Source organism: Lepisma saccharinum, chromosome 8, assembly GCF_977018435.1.
Source record: "Lepisma saccharinum chromosome 8, izLepSacc3.1, whole genome shotgun sequence".
NCBI classification, from domain to species: domain Eukaryota; kingdom Metazoa; phylum Arthropoda; class Insecta; order Zygentoma; family Lepismatidae; genus Lepisma; species Lepisma saccharinum.
Window position 1 is genome coordinate 63,020,684 of NC_139236.1, and position 15,802 is coordinate 63,036,485.

General features: G+C 36.1%; 1 protein-coding gene across 1 annotated transcript in view; it reads left to right on the plus strand.

Annotated features, from left to right (window-relative positions):
* LOC145991509 (cyclin-K-like) overlaps positions 1-15,111 on the plus strand; it is a 31,322-nt gene extending 16,211 nt beyond the window's left edge. Inside the window, exons 4-8 of the mRNA XM_083127528.1 lie at positions 2,354-2,459; positions 4,209-4,266; positions 5,711-5,883; positions 12,529-12,690; positions 14,731-15,111. Coding sequence (XP_082983654.1) covers positions 2,354-2,459; positions 4,209-4,266; positions 5,711-5,883; positions 12,529-12,690; positions 14,731-15,038 — 807 coding nt within the window. The 3' untranslated portion in view covers positions 15,039-15,111. The remainder of the gene's footprint in view (positions 1-2,353; positions 2,460-4,208; positions 4,267-5,710; positions 5,884-12,528; positions 12,691-14,730) is intronic.
* The last annotated feature ends 691 nt before the right edge of the window (positions 15,112-15,802 follow it).

Here is a 15,802-nt window from a genome sequence, read left to right on the forward strand (position 1 = left end):
TACATTACAGCCCCTACTCTACCGGGTATGGGAGAAATTTGAGAGTACTGTTGTGCATATTTTTGGCTTTAATGGAAATATTTCTGCATTTTTCTGACATATTTGTAATTTTTCATGACACATTTTCCAATTTATATGACATAATTACATACATATTTTACAGTTTTATAGGACATAAAGTCCCGGGCCCTAGTAATGACATTTATATTTTTGTATTTTTGAGTAGATTTTCCTGAAATTTCTTTAGGCCCACTCCCTGATCTGCAGCCATGTTCCTGTAACCAGGAGGGATTATTTGAGAAATATGGCAGGAGCGAAACAGAAACGACACACAGAGCCTTTATTTTTGCTGTGATTTTCATGGCTTAAACAAGACCAGGTCAATGTAAAGTGAATGAAATGACCCATAGTGCAACAGCCCATTGAGGACCCTTGCCTACCTACGGACTGCCGGCCTCACTCCCACCTGATCCTACTCACTCACTCCCCTGAGACGTGAGATCATCCAACCAGTTATGGGGTGACGTGTGGTCAGCACGACGAACCCTCAGTCAGTGTTTTGGGTTTTCATGACTGGGTTATGCTACTCATTCATAGCTCCCCAATCTGAGATGTCAGGAGAAAAGTTGTCACGTTCCCCCAGGAGACTCAAACCTGCACGCAAAGCATGACATCTTAGTACTCACGGCCATGGTGCAGGGGGAATCATATTTTGAGTGTTTGTCCCAAATAAAGTTATTGATATGGTACAATACAGCGTTTATTGTGAAAATATGTAACTTGAAATTCACACATATATAGTGTATCATTTTTAATTTGAACTCAAATGGAACATGAAAAAACTTGGTTAGTTTTATCCAAAATTCAAATTAACAAAAAGTCACATCATTAACCCTTCGTGGGTCGCACGATAAAAATTACTTCAATGGTCGTGCACAGTGCCAGAGACTGGGTTCTTAAAATGTGTTCAATTTATGGTCTTAAACGCCAAACTCTCAATTATTATGATTAGATCTTTTCTTCCAACAATTGAGATTCTATAAAACTATAAAAATTGAAATTCTATAAAACTATAAAAAGGCACTCTTTATTAGACTGACACAGAATGGCAGACCGGATTTTCAGTAAAAACTAGGTATGCCTATAGTCGCACATGGACTCATGACAGCAAGGGGCTTCAACGAACCTGCCCTAGTGGCTCGAAGATCTGACACACACTTGAAACAAAATCGTGGTGTAAAAGAGGAAGGTCGGAAACTAAGCTAGAGAGGGGGAGGGTGTTGAAATTACAATGTTACAAACCACACACCTGGATCTAGAGACTGTGTGTGAGCAACACAGGGTTCATTCGAATTACCGAGTAATTGTAATTATACTAGTTCGAATTAAAAGGAGTCCACTGTACTTCGTACATCGTAATTTTGCCAACATTTGTCATTTTTGTTTGGCTACATACAAAAGTAAAGAAATATGTAATTACATAAAAATCTGAACCCTGTTTATTACTATTGGAATGTTTTTTACAATTGTGTTTTTGGTATAGATTGATGGTTAGAACATGTAAGAGAACTATGCTTGAGTTTATGATAATGGGGTGGAGTTTTGGTTATACATTTTTTTTAGACTCTTATTGGCAGTAAACCTGAAGTGATGAAAAATTCATCTTCTGAATAAAATTTATAACCTGATATTTTATTGGTGTCTTGAAGGTAAAATGTTGTCACAGTTCATAAAGTGACCAATTCACAATATCACTAATGATTGTTGCAGGTTCGAACCCTGGCCTTGTCATGGTTGTTTCATGTTCCCTTCATCAATTTCATGTAATCATTTTTCATCGTCATTTTTGCAATTAGCTAAAAGTGACAGAAAAATTACTAATTAAAAATAATACAATGCATTTAAGGTAGAATGTATAATGCAGAAAAAATGCAAGATCACCACGTAACAATAATCATCATATATTTAACTCCTTAAGTGTGGAATTTGTTGAACGAGTCTCTACTGGAAAATGTAGTTTTTTTCGTCAAATTCAGTATACACCCTCCGCATTGTGCTCCTGTAGTGCGGAAGGCGTATATATACGCTTTATGTTTGTTTCAACTATATTCGATTTACTGTGCCGTATATAGTCACACAGACGTTTGGTGAGATAGTTCTAGCTGTAGTAGAAACAAAAAATAGTAGCGAGAGAGGAAAAAGAGGAAAAATTAGTTTAGTATTTTTCCTCTTGCTACTATTTTAGTAAATCGAATATATTCGAAACAAACGTAAAGCGTACATATACGCCATCCACACTTAAAGGGTTAAATATAGGTTAAATTTTATATTTCTTCTCCTTCTTTCATTCCAGGAAGAGGTTATGATCATTGAACGAATTCTGCTCCAAACAATAAAGTTTGACTTGCAGGTTGAGCACCCATACAGTTATCTCATCAAGTATGCCAAGTGTTTAAAAGGTTAGTGATTGGTCTGTTTTACTTTCATACGAGTTGTTTTTATTATACTTACAACCAAGTTTTTGACTTATATTTATGTGCCGGGGGTAGAACTAGAAAACTACGGCATTGTTTTTGTGTCCGAAATTATTGGTTGGAATTTGATCACCATTCCGGTTGGTACATTTCTGGGACCCAGGTGTGTCACAGTTTCTCAAATATGCCATGTGACACTTTCACAGATGGATCATTTACCTGTGGTCTCAGATTCTGATGAAACTGAATACATTCAGTGTCTATAACTTAACTGGTTTTAGTTTTAGAGCCACCCAAACTTTCAGTGATTTCCTGTTTTCGTTTTTTCCCGAAGCCTTCAGTGCCATCTCTTTTATGAGTCATTCACTCCTTTTGAAATTCCACAACATTGTTCAATCAAAGTATAAGGATTTCTGAAATAGAATGACAACATACTTGCACGTACCTTGTAGTCCTGTAATAAATTAGCAAAACTTTATCCGCTAGATTTATTTATTATTATTATCATTTTTGCTGAAAACATGGGTTACTGAAATTTGAGTTACGTATCTGTATAAGAAAAATTTACGCACCAACAAAATGGATGACTGAAAAAGCACTTTCACCAAGGAATTAGCCTTCTGCATTATCTGTTGAATCGACTACCTGCCTGGGCAGAGAAAACATGAAAATATTCAAATAAATTTGCAACGTAATCATATTTGAAAGAAGATATGGAAATTTTGGAAAAATTTGCTTTGTGCATCAAGAGTTATGTATAAATGAAAATTTGGCAGCACATTTTTCACTCTTGCATTTATACTTTGCCATGTAACAGTGACATGTAACACAATAAAAAGGTCCAAATATTAACTTTTTTTGAAAGTAAAATATTCAGGCTTCAGAACATAAAACGAGCCATGTTCTCTTTTACTATAGAAGATTGGTGCGAAGAAATAGAATTTCCACTTTCAGCCAAGCACAACTTACATGCCATGTGCCAACATGATTTATTAGAGTATATAAATACAGTAAAATTATTATTTTTTTTAAAGAAAACATTATGTTGTTCGTATTTGCAGCATGTAACATTAGTTATTTAAACAAAATTTTGAATGTAAAAAACAGGATGCACAATTAAGTGTGCTGAAGATAACCAGGTTAACACCAGATTGTGCAAACTTTTCATGCTCACCTGATGAAGACTGTTTCATGCAGTTAAATATTACAAATTAATACAATAAATCTTATTTTTGCATTCTATATACATTTTGGTCTAGTTACCGAGAAATAAATTTTAAGAAAATAAAAATAAAAATAAAATTCTGGGAAATTAGAACAAAATGTTACTCCTAGAATTCACACATTTCAAAAGGAATATTTATTGTACTGTTTTCTAATATACAATAACAGGTTTATCAAATTTTATGAACAAAATTGATGTACAAGTTAAAATATTTTGTAAATACACGTTGTGCCCCAGAAAGGCATAATATTCACAATATTTAGACAGTGAAAGTGGCAGTCAACATTTGGTTTACTTTGTGAAATAGTTACATTCGAACATATTATTGGCTGGCCTGTTTTACATCTATAAGAACATGGAAAAGTCAGAATTGTTCATGTAATTGCAGGTTATTTATAGAAATATAGGTTCACTATATGGGAATTATGTGAAAAATATGCTGAGAAATAGTCATAATATTTTCTGTAACTGATGACTGTTACTCTTGAGTTCTTGTTTTTGCTTTGCAGGTGACAAAAACAAGCTTCAAAAGATGGTCCAGATGGCATGGACATTTGTGAATGATAGGTAATAATATCTTGATAACATATGTTCAGATTAGATTTCATAAGTTACATGTTTGCAAGAGCCTACAATACAATTCAGTATGTGTGACATGTATTGAGGGCTGGATTAAAGTATTGCCGCCCTTCCAAAACTTTTTTTTCTGTTATTATCTTCAGGATTATGCAGGTATGGCTTAGATATGAAGTGCTTACTGGTTGATTTGCGTAATTAACGTAGCCAATTTACACCTGAGAAATGGAATGGCTGATAGGTAGAGGCACATATTTTTGGTAAATAGAAAAGCAAAATTTCGGTACAAAAACAGTCAATTTTGGGTTCTAAAGCGGTAAATAAAATAAAATTTTGCTGTTATAGCGGTGAAAAACTGTATATAAAATGACATTTTGGTCTTAAAATTGTGAATATAATCCTAAATTTGATTTAAAAACTGCACTTACTACACAAAATAAATATATCCCATCTAATAACACATTTATGTAGTTACCAGAATATTAAGTTTATTCCTGTATAAAGGGCTCCATTTTTGCTTCGCAAATATTTACAGCAGAATTAATCAAGTTTCCGTTAATTGCATAACTCTCAGGATAATTGTGACTTCAGAAAGTGTCGCGTTAGTAAATAAACTCTAAATTTCGTGTTTGAGTCTATTTCGCATTTTGCAGTTCATTTCGCATTATTTCGTGACAAAACAGGGTAGGAAAATGCACCTCACACCTCTCGGAAACATGAAAAATTAATATTACAATGTGTTATTTCACATTTCGTGTTTTCGTCAAAAACGAAATATGCTTGCCTCTACAGATAGGATGCAAGGAAAGGGACAATAAGTGTAAGGAAGCATCGTTAAATGTTGTTTAGTGTAGAGATCTGTGATTCCAATTGTAATTTCTTCTAATAACGTGATCTGTAGATAGGGTAACCAACTTTCGGCCATGAATTTAAGGGAGATTTAGCGGTGACAAATTTTGAGCATTTTTAGCAGCGTGGCTTCAACACAGGAAATGTTTATGGAATATAATAATAAAATATTTAATTTACATTTTATATAATATACAGATCTAAATAGAGAATAAAAATTAACAAATTTGCACGTTTCTTAGTTGTAGCCCATATGCATTTGTCCACTGCTGCTGCAGAACTAAGCATCGATCAACTATTCCAAGATATTACGTTGCTGTATTTCAATCTCACTTTAATCTGTAGTCCAGTCCCGATTATCCTATCAGCATAAAATGAACTCAAAACAAACTTTGACAAATGCCAACATGAACAAGTCAATAGAAGTGTTGTTAATATTCATGTATTTTGCACTAAGAGTTGCCCATTAACTTGTTGAATTGATGTTAACAGTGTATCCAATACAATAGTGTTATATGATGTGGGAATTGGTACAAAAGTGCAAACCAAATATTTTAACATGTTTGTTCATTTCCCTCTCACGCAGCCTGTGCACAACATTGTCTCTACAATGGGAGCCAGAGATAATCGCCGTAGCCCTGATGTATCTCGCTGGGAAATTAAGTAAATTTGAGGTTGTGGACTGGACTGGTAGACAGCCCCATCACTTAAGATGGTGGGATATGTTTGTAGAAGACATAACAATGGATTTGCTGGAAGGTGAGTTAAGCACTTGGGATATTTTTCTTATGATGCATGTCCTTGACATTTATGAAATTTACATGGATGCACACTGTAGACATCTGTGAATATTGATATTGGGAAAATGTATTTATTTGCAATGATAATACAATTACATTGGATTCCTCATTTTATGTTCCGCATTTAAAAAAAAAAGGGCTGGTTGATTATGTGAAATAAGAAAAGAAGTAGCAACACTGTATTAGTGGTTACAAACACGTGCTTATGCGCTTCATTTTTCAACATAGTCACCATTATTTTCCAAGCACTTTTGGTACCGTGGAACAAGCTTTTTTATACCCTCTGCATAGAAGTCGCAGCTTTGGAGTTCAGCCAATCCAACACTGACATTTTCAACACCTAAGTTTCTTCAAATCATTGAGATGCAAGCCACTTTTTGAGGTGCAGGAAGAGGTGATGGTCACCAGGTACAAGGTCCAGACTATACAGAGAGTGATCAAAATGCTCTCATTCGAACGTCTGAATCGTCTGGAGAGAGACCAACAATGTGGGGTCTAGCGTTGACATGGATAAGAACAGTTTGAGTGCAACCTTCCACATCGTCGGCTTTGTATGGCACATCTTAGTTTTGATAGTGTTTCACAGTACGCTTTTGATATTATTGATTACTCCGGCTCTGTGAAATTCACCAAAAAGACACCTTTTTGGTCCCAGAAAACAGGTGCCCTGACTTCTTACAGATGGAGTTTGGTTTAACATTTTTGCCTTTGGTGAGTGTGAAGGCACGACACAAGTGTCGTAATTCTCCTTCACTTATTACGCTTGGACCATACACTACACGGTTCTCGGTAAATTTCGCCAGCATTACGACCTTTGGCATTAAGAAATCGAATCACTGACCGTATCTCAACTGGCGGGATTGTGTAATCATGCAGCCATTTTAACACGCTGTAACTCAAATGATGACCAACAGTTGACTAGCGAAAATATGATTGCTGAGTCATCAATGGACCAGTTGATGTTAATGCACAAGTGTGATCCGATCACTGTTGCCAGTTACTTTTCACAAATAATCGGCCCTTTCTTTTGAAATGCACCTTGTAAAACTTGTTCAGCCCCAGTTCAATTAAATATGTTGTCTTCATTTTATATTTTCGTGCATTTTAAGTTGTTTAGCTAGTCCACTAGAAAAGGTATAATCATGGTTTCACTGTAGTGGTAGAAAGAAAACTCAAGTCACAATTCGCATTTCCAAAATTAACATGCATGACTAATATGTTTACGTATACAGCCCCTGGCCAAATTATTAGACGCACCTCCAAATGTTATGCAAAATTTTAAGGATGTTAATATCTCGTCTAATTTTTTTTGTTATTCTCTATTTCTGTCATTTATATTTTATTACATGAAAAATTACATTGATTACATTTGAACCTTAACATGAAACAACAATTACTTGATACATTGATAGTTACAAATATAATTTCTTACTGTGTTTCTTGAATATTACCTATATAATATGTACATATGACTGAAAGTCAATTTTAATATTTGGTTGAGCTGCCTTTGGTCTTTATCAGTGCTTCGATTCGTCTTGGCATACTATCAATGCATGCTTGTACTGTCTCCTTCATATGAGGATGGTGATTACACACTTGAATTATTTTTTCAATTAGGCCAATTCTCGTCGTAATTGTTTGCTTTGCCACTTCTTTTTTCACTAGGTACCAAACATTTTCAATTGGGTTCATATCTGGAGAGTTTCCCGGCCAGGGCAAGAGAGGGACATTTTCACTCTGTAGAAACTGTTTTATTGATTTTGCGGTATGGCATGAGGCTCCATCCTGCATGAATACAAACGGTTCTCCATTTGGGAACCATTCTCTTACTTGAGGTAGCAAATTTCTTCTAAGCACTTCCCTATACTGTTCCTGCCTCATTGTTCCTTGAACCAAATACAGACGTCCTGTACCTTTGCCACTAATGACTGACCAAATCATAACTTTTATCGGATGTTTGACAGTCTGCACAACACAATCTGGATTGTATTTTTCACCTGGATGTCTTCTCACAAACTGAGAGTTATTCCCCAAGATTTCAAACGTGCACTCGTCACTAAAGCAAACAGATCTACAAAAGTTCAAATCTTTTTCTTTGTGAGCTTTTGCCGAACGAAAACGTTTACGAATCATAGCAGGGGTTAATTTTTGGCTTGTTAGCAGGTCTGAATGCCTTCAGGTTCATATCAGAGAGCCTACGCCTTACTGATGCACGAACACCACTCTTTTTAAGTTTATCTTTAAGTTCCTTTCTACTCGCAAATCTATTCGTGAGGCAAATGTTCTTCAAACAGCGTAAGGATCTTGGAATAAAAATAGTTTTACGTCCACATCTGTCCTATTTTTGTGGTTCACACTGTCCACCATATTCAATTTTCTTCTTTATTCGCCTCACCGATGCTTCAGACACATCAGATCGTCGAGAAATCTCACGATTAGAGAACATTTTTGTCTTTATTAGTGTCTTAATTTCAGCCATCTTTCTCGGTGTCAAGTCACTTTTTTCACCCATGACTCCCTGATGTTAATAATTAAATTAAAAAATATATACTGACAGTACAAAAGCAACATCACTACAAAATTTAGCACAAATACGATTCACTATTCGCAAGACGTCCTCCTCTCAACTCAGCTTGAATTGAACTGCGGCATGTTCGTTCAACAACAAAGACATTTGGTGTTAGCGGTATTGTTTGTAACAAAAGTACCTCCTCTTTTCATATTGTTCATTACAATAATCAAAGAACAGCCACAAAGAACCCTATTGCAACATTTTAAATGTAAAAAGGAAGCGAACTGTTAAAATTGTCCACTGTGTCGAATTACATTACTATGTATTATTATTACTATTACAATTATTGTTATCAATGTTGTGCAAGAAAGTGCATTTGTACGTATTACTCGTATTTGCCAGGGTTCAAATAACGTACAGGAAATTTTTCAGATACTTACTTACTGGTCGGCGCTACAGTCTATGTAGGTCCTTGGCCTTCCTGACTACCTCTCTCTCCATTCATCTCGATCCTCTGCTTTTCTTCTCCATCCTTTAACTCCTAATCTTCTTAGGTCCTCTTCCACATCCTCTATCCATCTTTTCCTGGGCCTACCTCTTCTCCTTCTCCCTTCCGGTTTTCCATTGAATATTTTCTTGACAACCCGTGCTTCTTCCATCCTCTGAACATGCCCAGCCCATCGTATTCTACCCTGTTTGATCTTCACTACAATATCTGGCTGGTTAAATAATTCCTGTACTTCCATATTTGTTCTCATTCTCCATCCCTCTTTATCTCTTACCGCTCCAAATATCCTTCTCAGTATTTTCCTTTCCCACCTTAACAACCAATCTATCTCTCTTACCGACATCACCCAACTTTCTGAACCATACATTACTATGGGTCTTAATATTGTTGTATATATTTTAATTTTTGTGTTCCTACTAACATTCTTAGATTTAAACACATTTTGCAAAGAAAAGTAGCATCGATTTCCACTTGTTATCCTTTCCTGTATTTCTGTAGCTGTCTTGTTATCTGCTGTTATTATTGAGCCCAAATATTTAAAGGCTTCCACCCTTTCATATTCTTTTCCATTTATTCTTATGTAAGGTTCTCTTCTGCCTCTTTCTGGATTTCCCATCTTCATATATTTTGTTTTATTCACTTCCAATCCTAGTTCTTGAGCTTTCTCTTCTAATACTTGATAACTCTCTTCCATAGCTTGCTTATTCCTTGCTATTAAAGCTACATCATCTGCATATGCTACTATTTGCGTTAGTCTATTTAATATTGTTCCTCCTGGGTTGATTGGTAGTTGTCGGATTACTTTTTCCAATGCTAAATTAAATAGTATTGTAGAAAGTAAATCTCCCTGTCTCAGTTCTTTCTCTACTTTAAACATGTTTGTCATTTCCTGTTCTACTCTGACTTTACATTCCGTTGTTTTCATTGTCATTTTTGTCAGTCTTATCAATTTACTTGGAATCCCAAACTCTTTCATTATACTGTAGATCTTATTTCTTTCCAAGCTGTCATATGCTTGTTTAAAATCGACATATAGTTGGTGAAGTTCTTTTTTATACTCATAGAACTTCTCCAACACTTGATGCAGTAAAAATATCTGGTACATCGTGGAGCGAGTTTTACTAGATCCTGCTTGGTAATCTCCCATGATTCTTTCCATCCAATCTTCCAATCGTGTTGCTAAACTTTTACCAAATACTTTATAAGTTCCATCCAGTAGCGTTATTCCACGGTAGTTTTCACACTTAGCTTTATCCCCTTTCTTATGTATCGGGCATATTATTCCTACTGTCCAATCTCTGAGCATTTCTTCTTTTATCCAAACTTCTTCTATCACTTCATATATGGCCTTCTTCACTCCTTCTCCACCATATTTCAACAGCTCCGATTCTATGCCATCTTCTCCTGGCGCTTTATTATTCTTTAGAGACTTTATTGCATCTTTTACTTCCTTTAAAGTTGGTATTATCTCTTCCTCCTCTTCCTCACTTATTTCTTCCTCTTCATCACTTTTCCCCTCTTCTTTATCCTCCTCATTGGTTCCGTTAAGTAATTCACAGAAATACTCCTGCCATCTTTCCATCATCTTTCTTTTGTCTCCAATGAGGTTTCCTTCTTTATCCTTGTAGAAAACTGCTCGGGGTTGGTATCCTTTCTTCAGATCTCTTGTTCTCTCATAAAACTTTCGTATCTCACTTCTATCTTTCATTTCATCTAACTCTTGTATTTTATTTCTCTCAAACTGTCTTTTCTTAGCTCTACATGTCTTATCTGCTTCTCTCCTCTTTTCTCTATATTCTTCCACTACTTGTCTTGTTCTCCGTTGAAACATCCTTTTTCTGGCATCGTTTCTCTCCTGTATTAATATTGAGCATTCTTCATCAAACCACTGTTCTCTCTTCTTGTTTTGTTTCTTTCCCAATGTATCCTCTGCTGCCTTACCTATTACTGTTTTTAGTATTTCCCACTTACATTCTAGTTCTCCTTTCTCCCATATATCCTTTTTGGTTTCTAGTGCCTCCATAAGTTTTTCTTGGTATTCCTCTCTTACTCTGGTATTCCTGAGTTCCTCTACATTATGTTTCATGTTCTTACTTTCCTTTTTTGATCTTTTCACATCAATTTTCTGTCTATACTTGATTCTCACTAGATGGTGGTCTGTGTCACCATCAGCACCTCTACAACTACTGATCTCCATAATATCTGTGCCATGTCTCCTGTCTATTATAACATGATCTATTTGGTTTTTTGTGCGGCCGTCTGGAGACAGCCAGGTCTCCTTTTTTATGTCCTTTCGTGGAAGCCAAGTACTTTTAATTACCATTTCCTTACTGCTTGCAAAGTCTATCAATCTCATTCCGTTATCATTGCTTACTTCATGCAGGCTTTCTTTGCCAATTATGTTTCTGTACATCTCTTCTCTTCCTATTTTGGCGTTTAAGTCCCCTAATATGATTTTTACATCGTGTCTTTTTACATGATTTATTTCTTCTTCTAATTTTGAGTAAAAAGCATCTTTCTCCTCCTCCTCTGCTTCTTCTGTGCGGGAATACACACAAAACATTGTGATATTGAAGAATTTTGCTCTAACTCTGACTGAGCACATCCTATCATTAATTGCTGTAAAGTTAATAATACTTGGTTTAATAGACTTTTGGATTAGGAAACCTGTACCATTATTACCAGTTTCTCCTCCACTATACATCAGTATATGTTTTCCAGATGTTATCATTCCTTGTCCTTTCCAGCGTGTTTCTTGTAATGCTAACACTTTCACTCCATGTTTTTCTATTTCTTCTCTTATTTCTCTCAGCTTTCCTGGTCTCTTCAATGTTCTTACATTCCAGGTTGCAAGCATTATATCGGTTTTCCTTCTCATTAACCTTTTCTTTCGCCGGGTCGTCAACAAATTATCCGATCTCCTCCGAGGCAATCTTGTGGTATCCGTAACAAGTTCTTTTGATGGGGTAGGGGAGTTAACCCTACGCCCAACCCTCAACCTGGAGGACCAGGATTTATTTAGGGTTTACTCCCCTAGGTAGGTTGGTGTTGCTTTGCCTTCGGAGCCCTTCCTACCCCTTGGTTTTCTGTCAGGGTATCCTTCCCTTAGCCTTTGGGGATCCCTCCCCTCCCTGCAAGGCAGCAGGGGCTGTGCTTATTTAATGGCGGCACTTCTTCACCATGTCACAGTGCTGTCTTTGGGCATTTCTGGGTTTTAATGGGTGTGATCCTGCCACAGATCACTCCCTCCAGACCCTGATAGCACTGCCGCCTCGGTCCGGGACTGCTTATTTGGTTATTCGCAGCTAACCATCATATCTGATGGCCATTCGCTATCCGCCACCTGCGACCCACCCAGTAGCTGAGGCCCGCCCTGGGGGGGGTATTACTCGTATTTGCCAGGGTTCAAATAACGTACAGGAAATTTTTCAGATAACTAATGGTGAATTTTGTATAATTTTCCCCTTCAAAACTATTATTTTCAAAAAAAAATTGTGGTGCATCTAATAATATGGCCAGGGGCTGTATTCTAAGCTGTTGAAACATATAAGAAAGCCATGCCAATTTAATGTTTCCTCTTACAGATATATGCCATCAAGTTCTAGACCTGTATTCCCAGCCTCCGCAACAGAATCCATGTCCTGACTCCCCTCCATTAAATAAGACTGTGCTAGCAGCGGCTGCAAAGAAGGACTCTCTACCACTGGCTTCTCCATTAATACAACAGCACTCTCCCGTGCCTGCAAGTAAGTGGATCTATTATACCATTGTATTTGTTAATGTTGAATTTGCTATTCGATCATACTACACTTCAAGTTCAGAAGAGTAAAGTCACAAGGAAAACAAGCACAATACTCAGAAAGCTTTTATTAGACTAAACTTTCACAAATCAAAGTCTTGAAGTTAACTTGTTATATCTGTGCATAATATTCTGTATCAGTTGAGGGTGTCTACTGACCAGGAATTGCATGAATTCTGATGAATTCTGGGGATTTTTTGGTGTCGTGAATTACAGCACCTACAAATTCAAAACCTATGATATCTAGACATTCATAAATATTCTGACCACCATTATCACTGTTGCTTCTATTTTTCAACTATGAAGTAGAGCATACATTGTTAAAATGATTAATGAACCTTAAATGGTGAAAAAACAGAACAGAAGACTTATGTCAGTGTTGCGTGCAAAGCAGGAACTTTACAATATGTAGCAGACACAGTGAACCATGTTAGAAAAGAAATGAACAGGACAGTTTATTTTCTTTCAGTAAGGGTAATATAATTGTAAATTCTCACTCAACTTCCATTTTTTTTACGCAAGGAACTGTACACGTCAAACAATGAATAAATACAATTAAGTATATTAAGTAGCAATTAAAATATTTTATATTTAACAAATACACACGATTTTTCTGATAACAAAATAACATATTCACTTCAGTGTTTTAACTCTCCCCAACAATGTATCACCTCTGTTTGGAGATAACAGCATTTTAGCAAATGTTTTTTACTTTTTGAGAAGAGCAGGTCTCTTTTCTTCCACTGTCTATGAGGAAGTTTTTTTTTAGTGTGTCCTTATCTTTTTAATGTGTTGTGTTCGTCCTGTGAAGGTCCCTTTACAGCCTTTTACGTTTAACCTTTCTTAAGGAGCTTTTCACACCCCGTTTTAACTGAAGTAAGGATTTTAAATAAGGGGATGTTTCTCCTTGCATATTGAAGGGTGCAAAGTGGACATGGATGCACTGAAAACATGTAATTCAATCAGTCAGTCAGTTTCTGTAAGATAATGATAATTAATGTGATGACTATGCCATGCAACACACTGAAGGGATAAAACGTTTAGGATTAGTATTTGATTCCAGTCTTTCATGGGCATGAGCATATTAGCAGAGCGGCCAATGAGCGTAACATGCTGTGAAACCAGAGATCCCAGGTTCAAACCCTGGTCAAAGATTCCAGTTCATCATTCATCCTCATCGTTACAATTAACCCAAAAGGTTGGAAAGTTACGTAAAATTAGTGAAAATAGAAAAGAAGAAATATTGATTGAAATATTACTACATGCAGGGTAGTGTACTCTGGTGAGAGTGAGTGAATGTGTATCAATGCCATAATATTTTTATATAGTTCATGCTTTGTATTCAAAGCTGTGAGGACATCCTACCTTTCATAAATAATACAAATATTTTTAATTTGTTTGGCAGACAACTACTGCATACATGGAGCCTCACATATAAAATTACTAAATCTGATGGTTTTTGGCTACAAGTACTACTGTGCAAGAGGGATTTTCACATTTCATTTCCCACAAAGTATATATACACCCTTGCTGACATTTGTGGCATCAAAAATGTTGAACGCCATACCCAAGAATGTATCAAGAACAATTTGAATAGAAAGGAAGGAATTGCATGGTAATAGAGCAGACTGTGTTCGAACATCATGACAAAATGTATATATTTTGTGATTTCCCACATTGTCTTTTTCATATTGCTCTGATAGTAAACTTATATTACTACAAAATTGTAAATATCTATGCTATTGCAATAACAAACCACATGAAGATTGGGAATATTGTATCAAGAATTTCTTCATATTGGAGAGTCGTTTCATCTTGTGAATCTATATAGATAGTGTAAGCACTTGTTTATGATTTCACGAATAGTGTCCTATTGTAATAGGTTTCAGATGATCAGCTTTCTTGTTGGGTGTGGGATGATGGAAACAATACAGATACGTTGCTTTTTACAGTTCTGTAACAGTTGTTCCATTGTTGAACTTTCCAGTGTTACCTCCAAGGACCAAGACTGACACAAAGCTGCCTTCAACGAGCAATGGGAAAAGTGAGAAATGTGAAACCCTGCCATCAAAGACTGAAGTGACTCCCTTTCACTTCCCGTATTCCACATCGTCTGCATATCCTCCATCGTACATAACGCCCAGCAAAGCACAGGTGAAACCCCAGCTGCCTCTTGGGGCAGCAAGTAGCACATCATCGTCATATCCACCGTACAGTCACCAATATCAAGCTCCTCCGTCGTCGTCGTCTCAGTATTACCCACCAACTTATTACCAACCTTCTTCTACTGCTTGATGTATAATTTGTCTCATTTGTATATATATGTATTTAAATTGTGTAATAAATATTTTTATATTTTTCTCTGAAACTTGTTTTTTATTATTATACATCACTATATAATTTGAACTACATTTATGTTGTGTAATCAAGATAGGCACCATATGTCTGAGATGATAATGTTACATGGAAACTGATATTTGAATATACGTCCAAGGTGTCACATATATAGGACATCCAGGTGGACAAATTTTCTTGCTAATGTTTTACTCATTCAGGTCTCTTTATGGTGCGAGTCCTCAAAAATGCTATTTTCTATCATGTGTGTGTATGTACAGCTATTCAGCACAGAATCACGGTTGCCAGTGATAATTTTATTTTCTGTTGGAAGACTTAACATTTTTAGTATACTCTGGTAGACTTGTCAACCAATGCAAGGGTCACTAGATCGATTGTGAATACATGAGGGCCAAACTTACGAAATCAGTCTTTAATGCAGAAAATGTAAGGTGATATGTATATTCAACATATGCATGGATGCTAGTGCATGTATGATTTCAAGGTGAGGGATTAAATCCTTTGAATTCACTCTGCCAATATATTGTTTCAGTATTCATTTTTACTGTGTTCAGCCAGAAAATATAAATTGTGGCAGTAAAGATTAATCTATGCTACATGGTTGAATAAACAAAGGATGCAAATGTAGCTGTTTGAGGCTTTTAGTATCAAAACAAGACCTCAATGTGCAAAATGCGAACAAGAAGTTCTCTGCTTCATGAAGT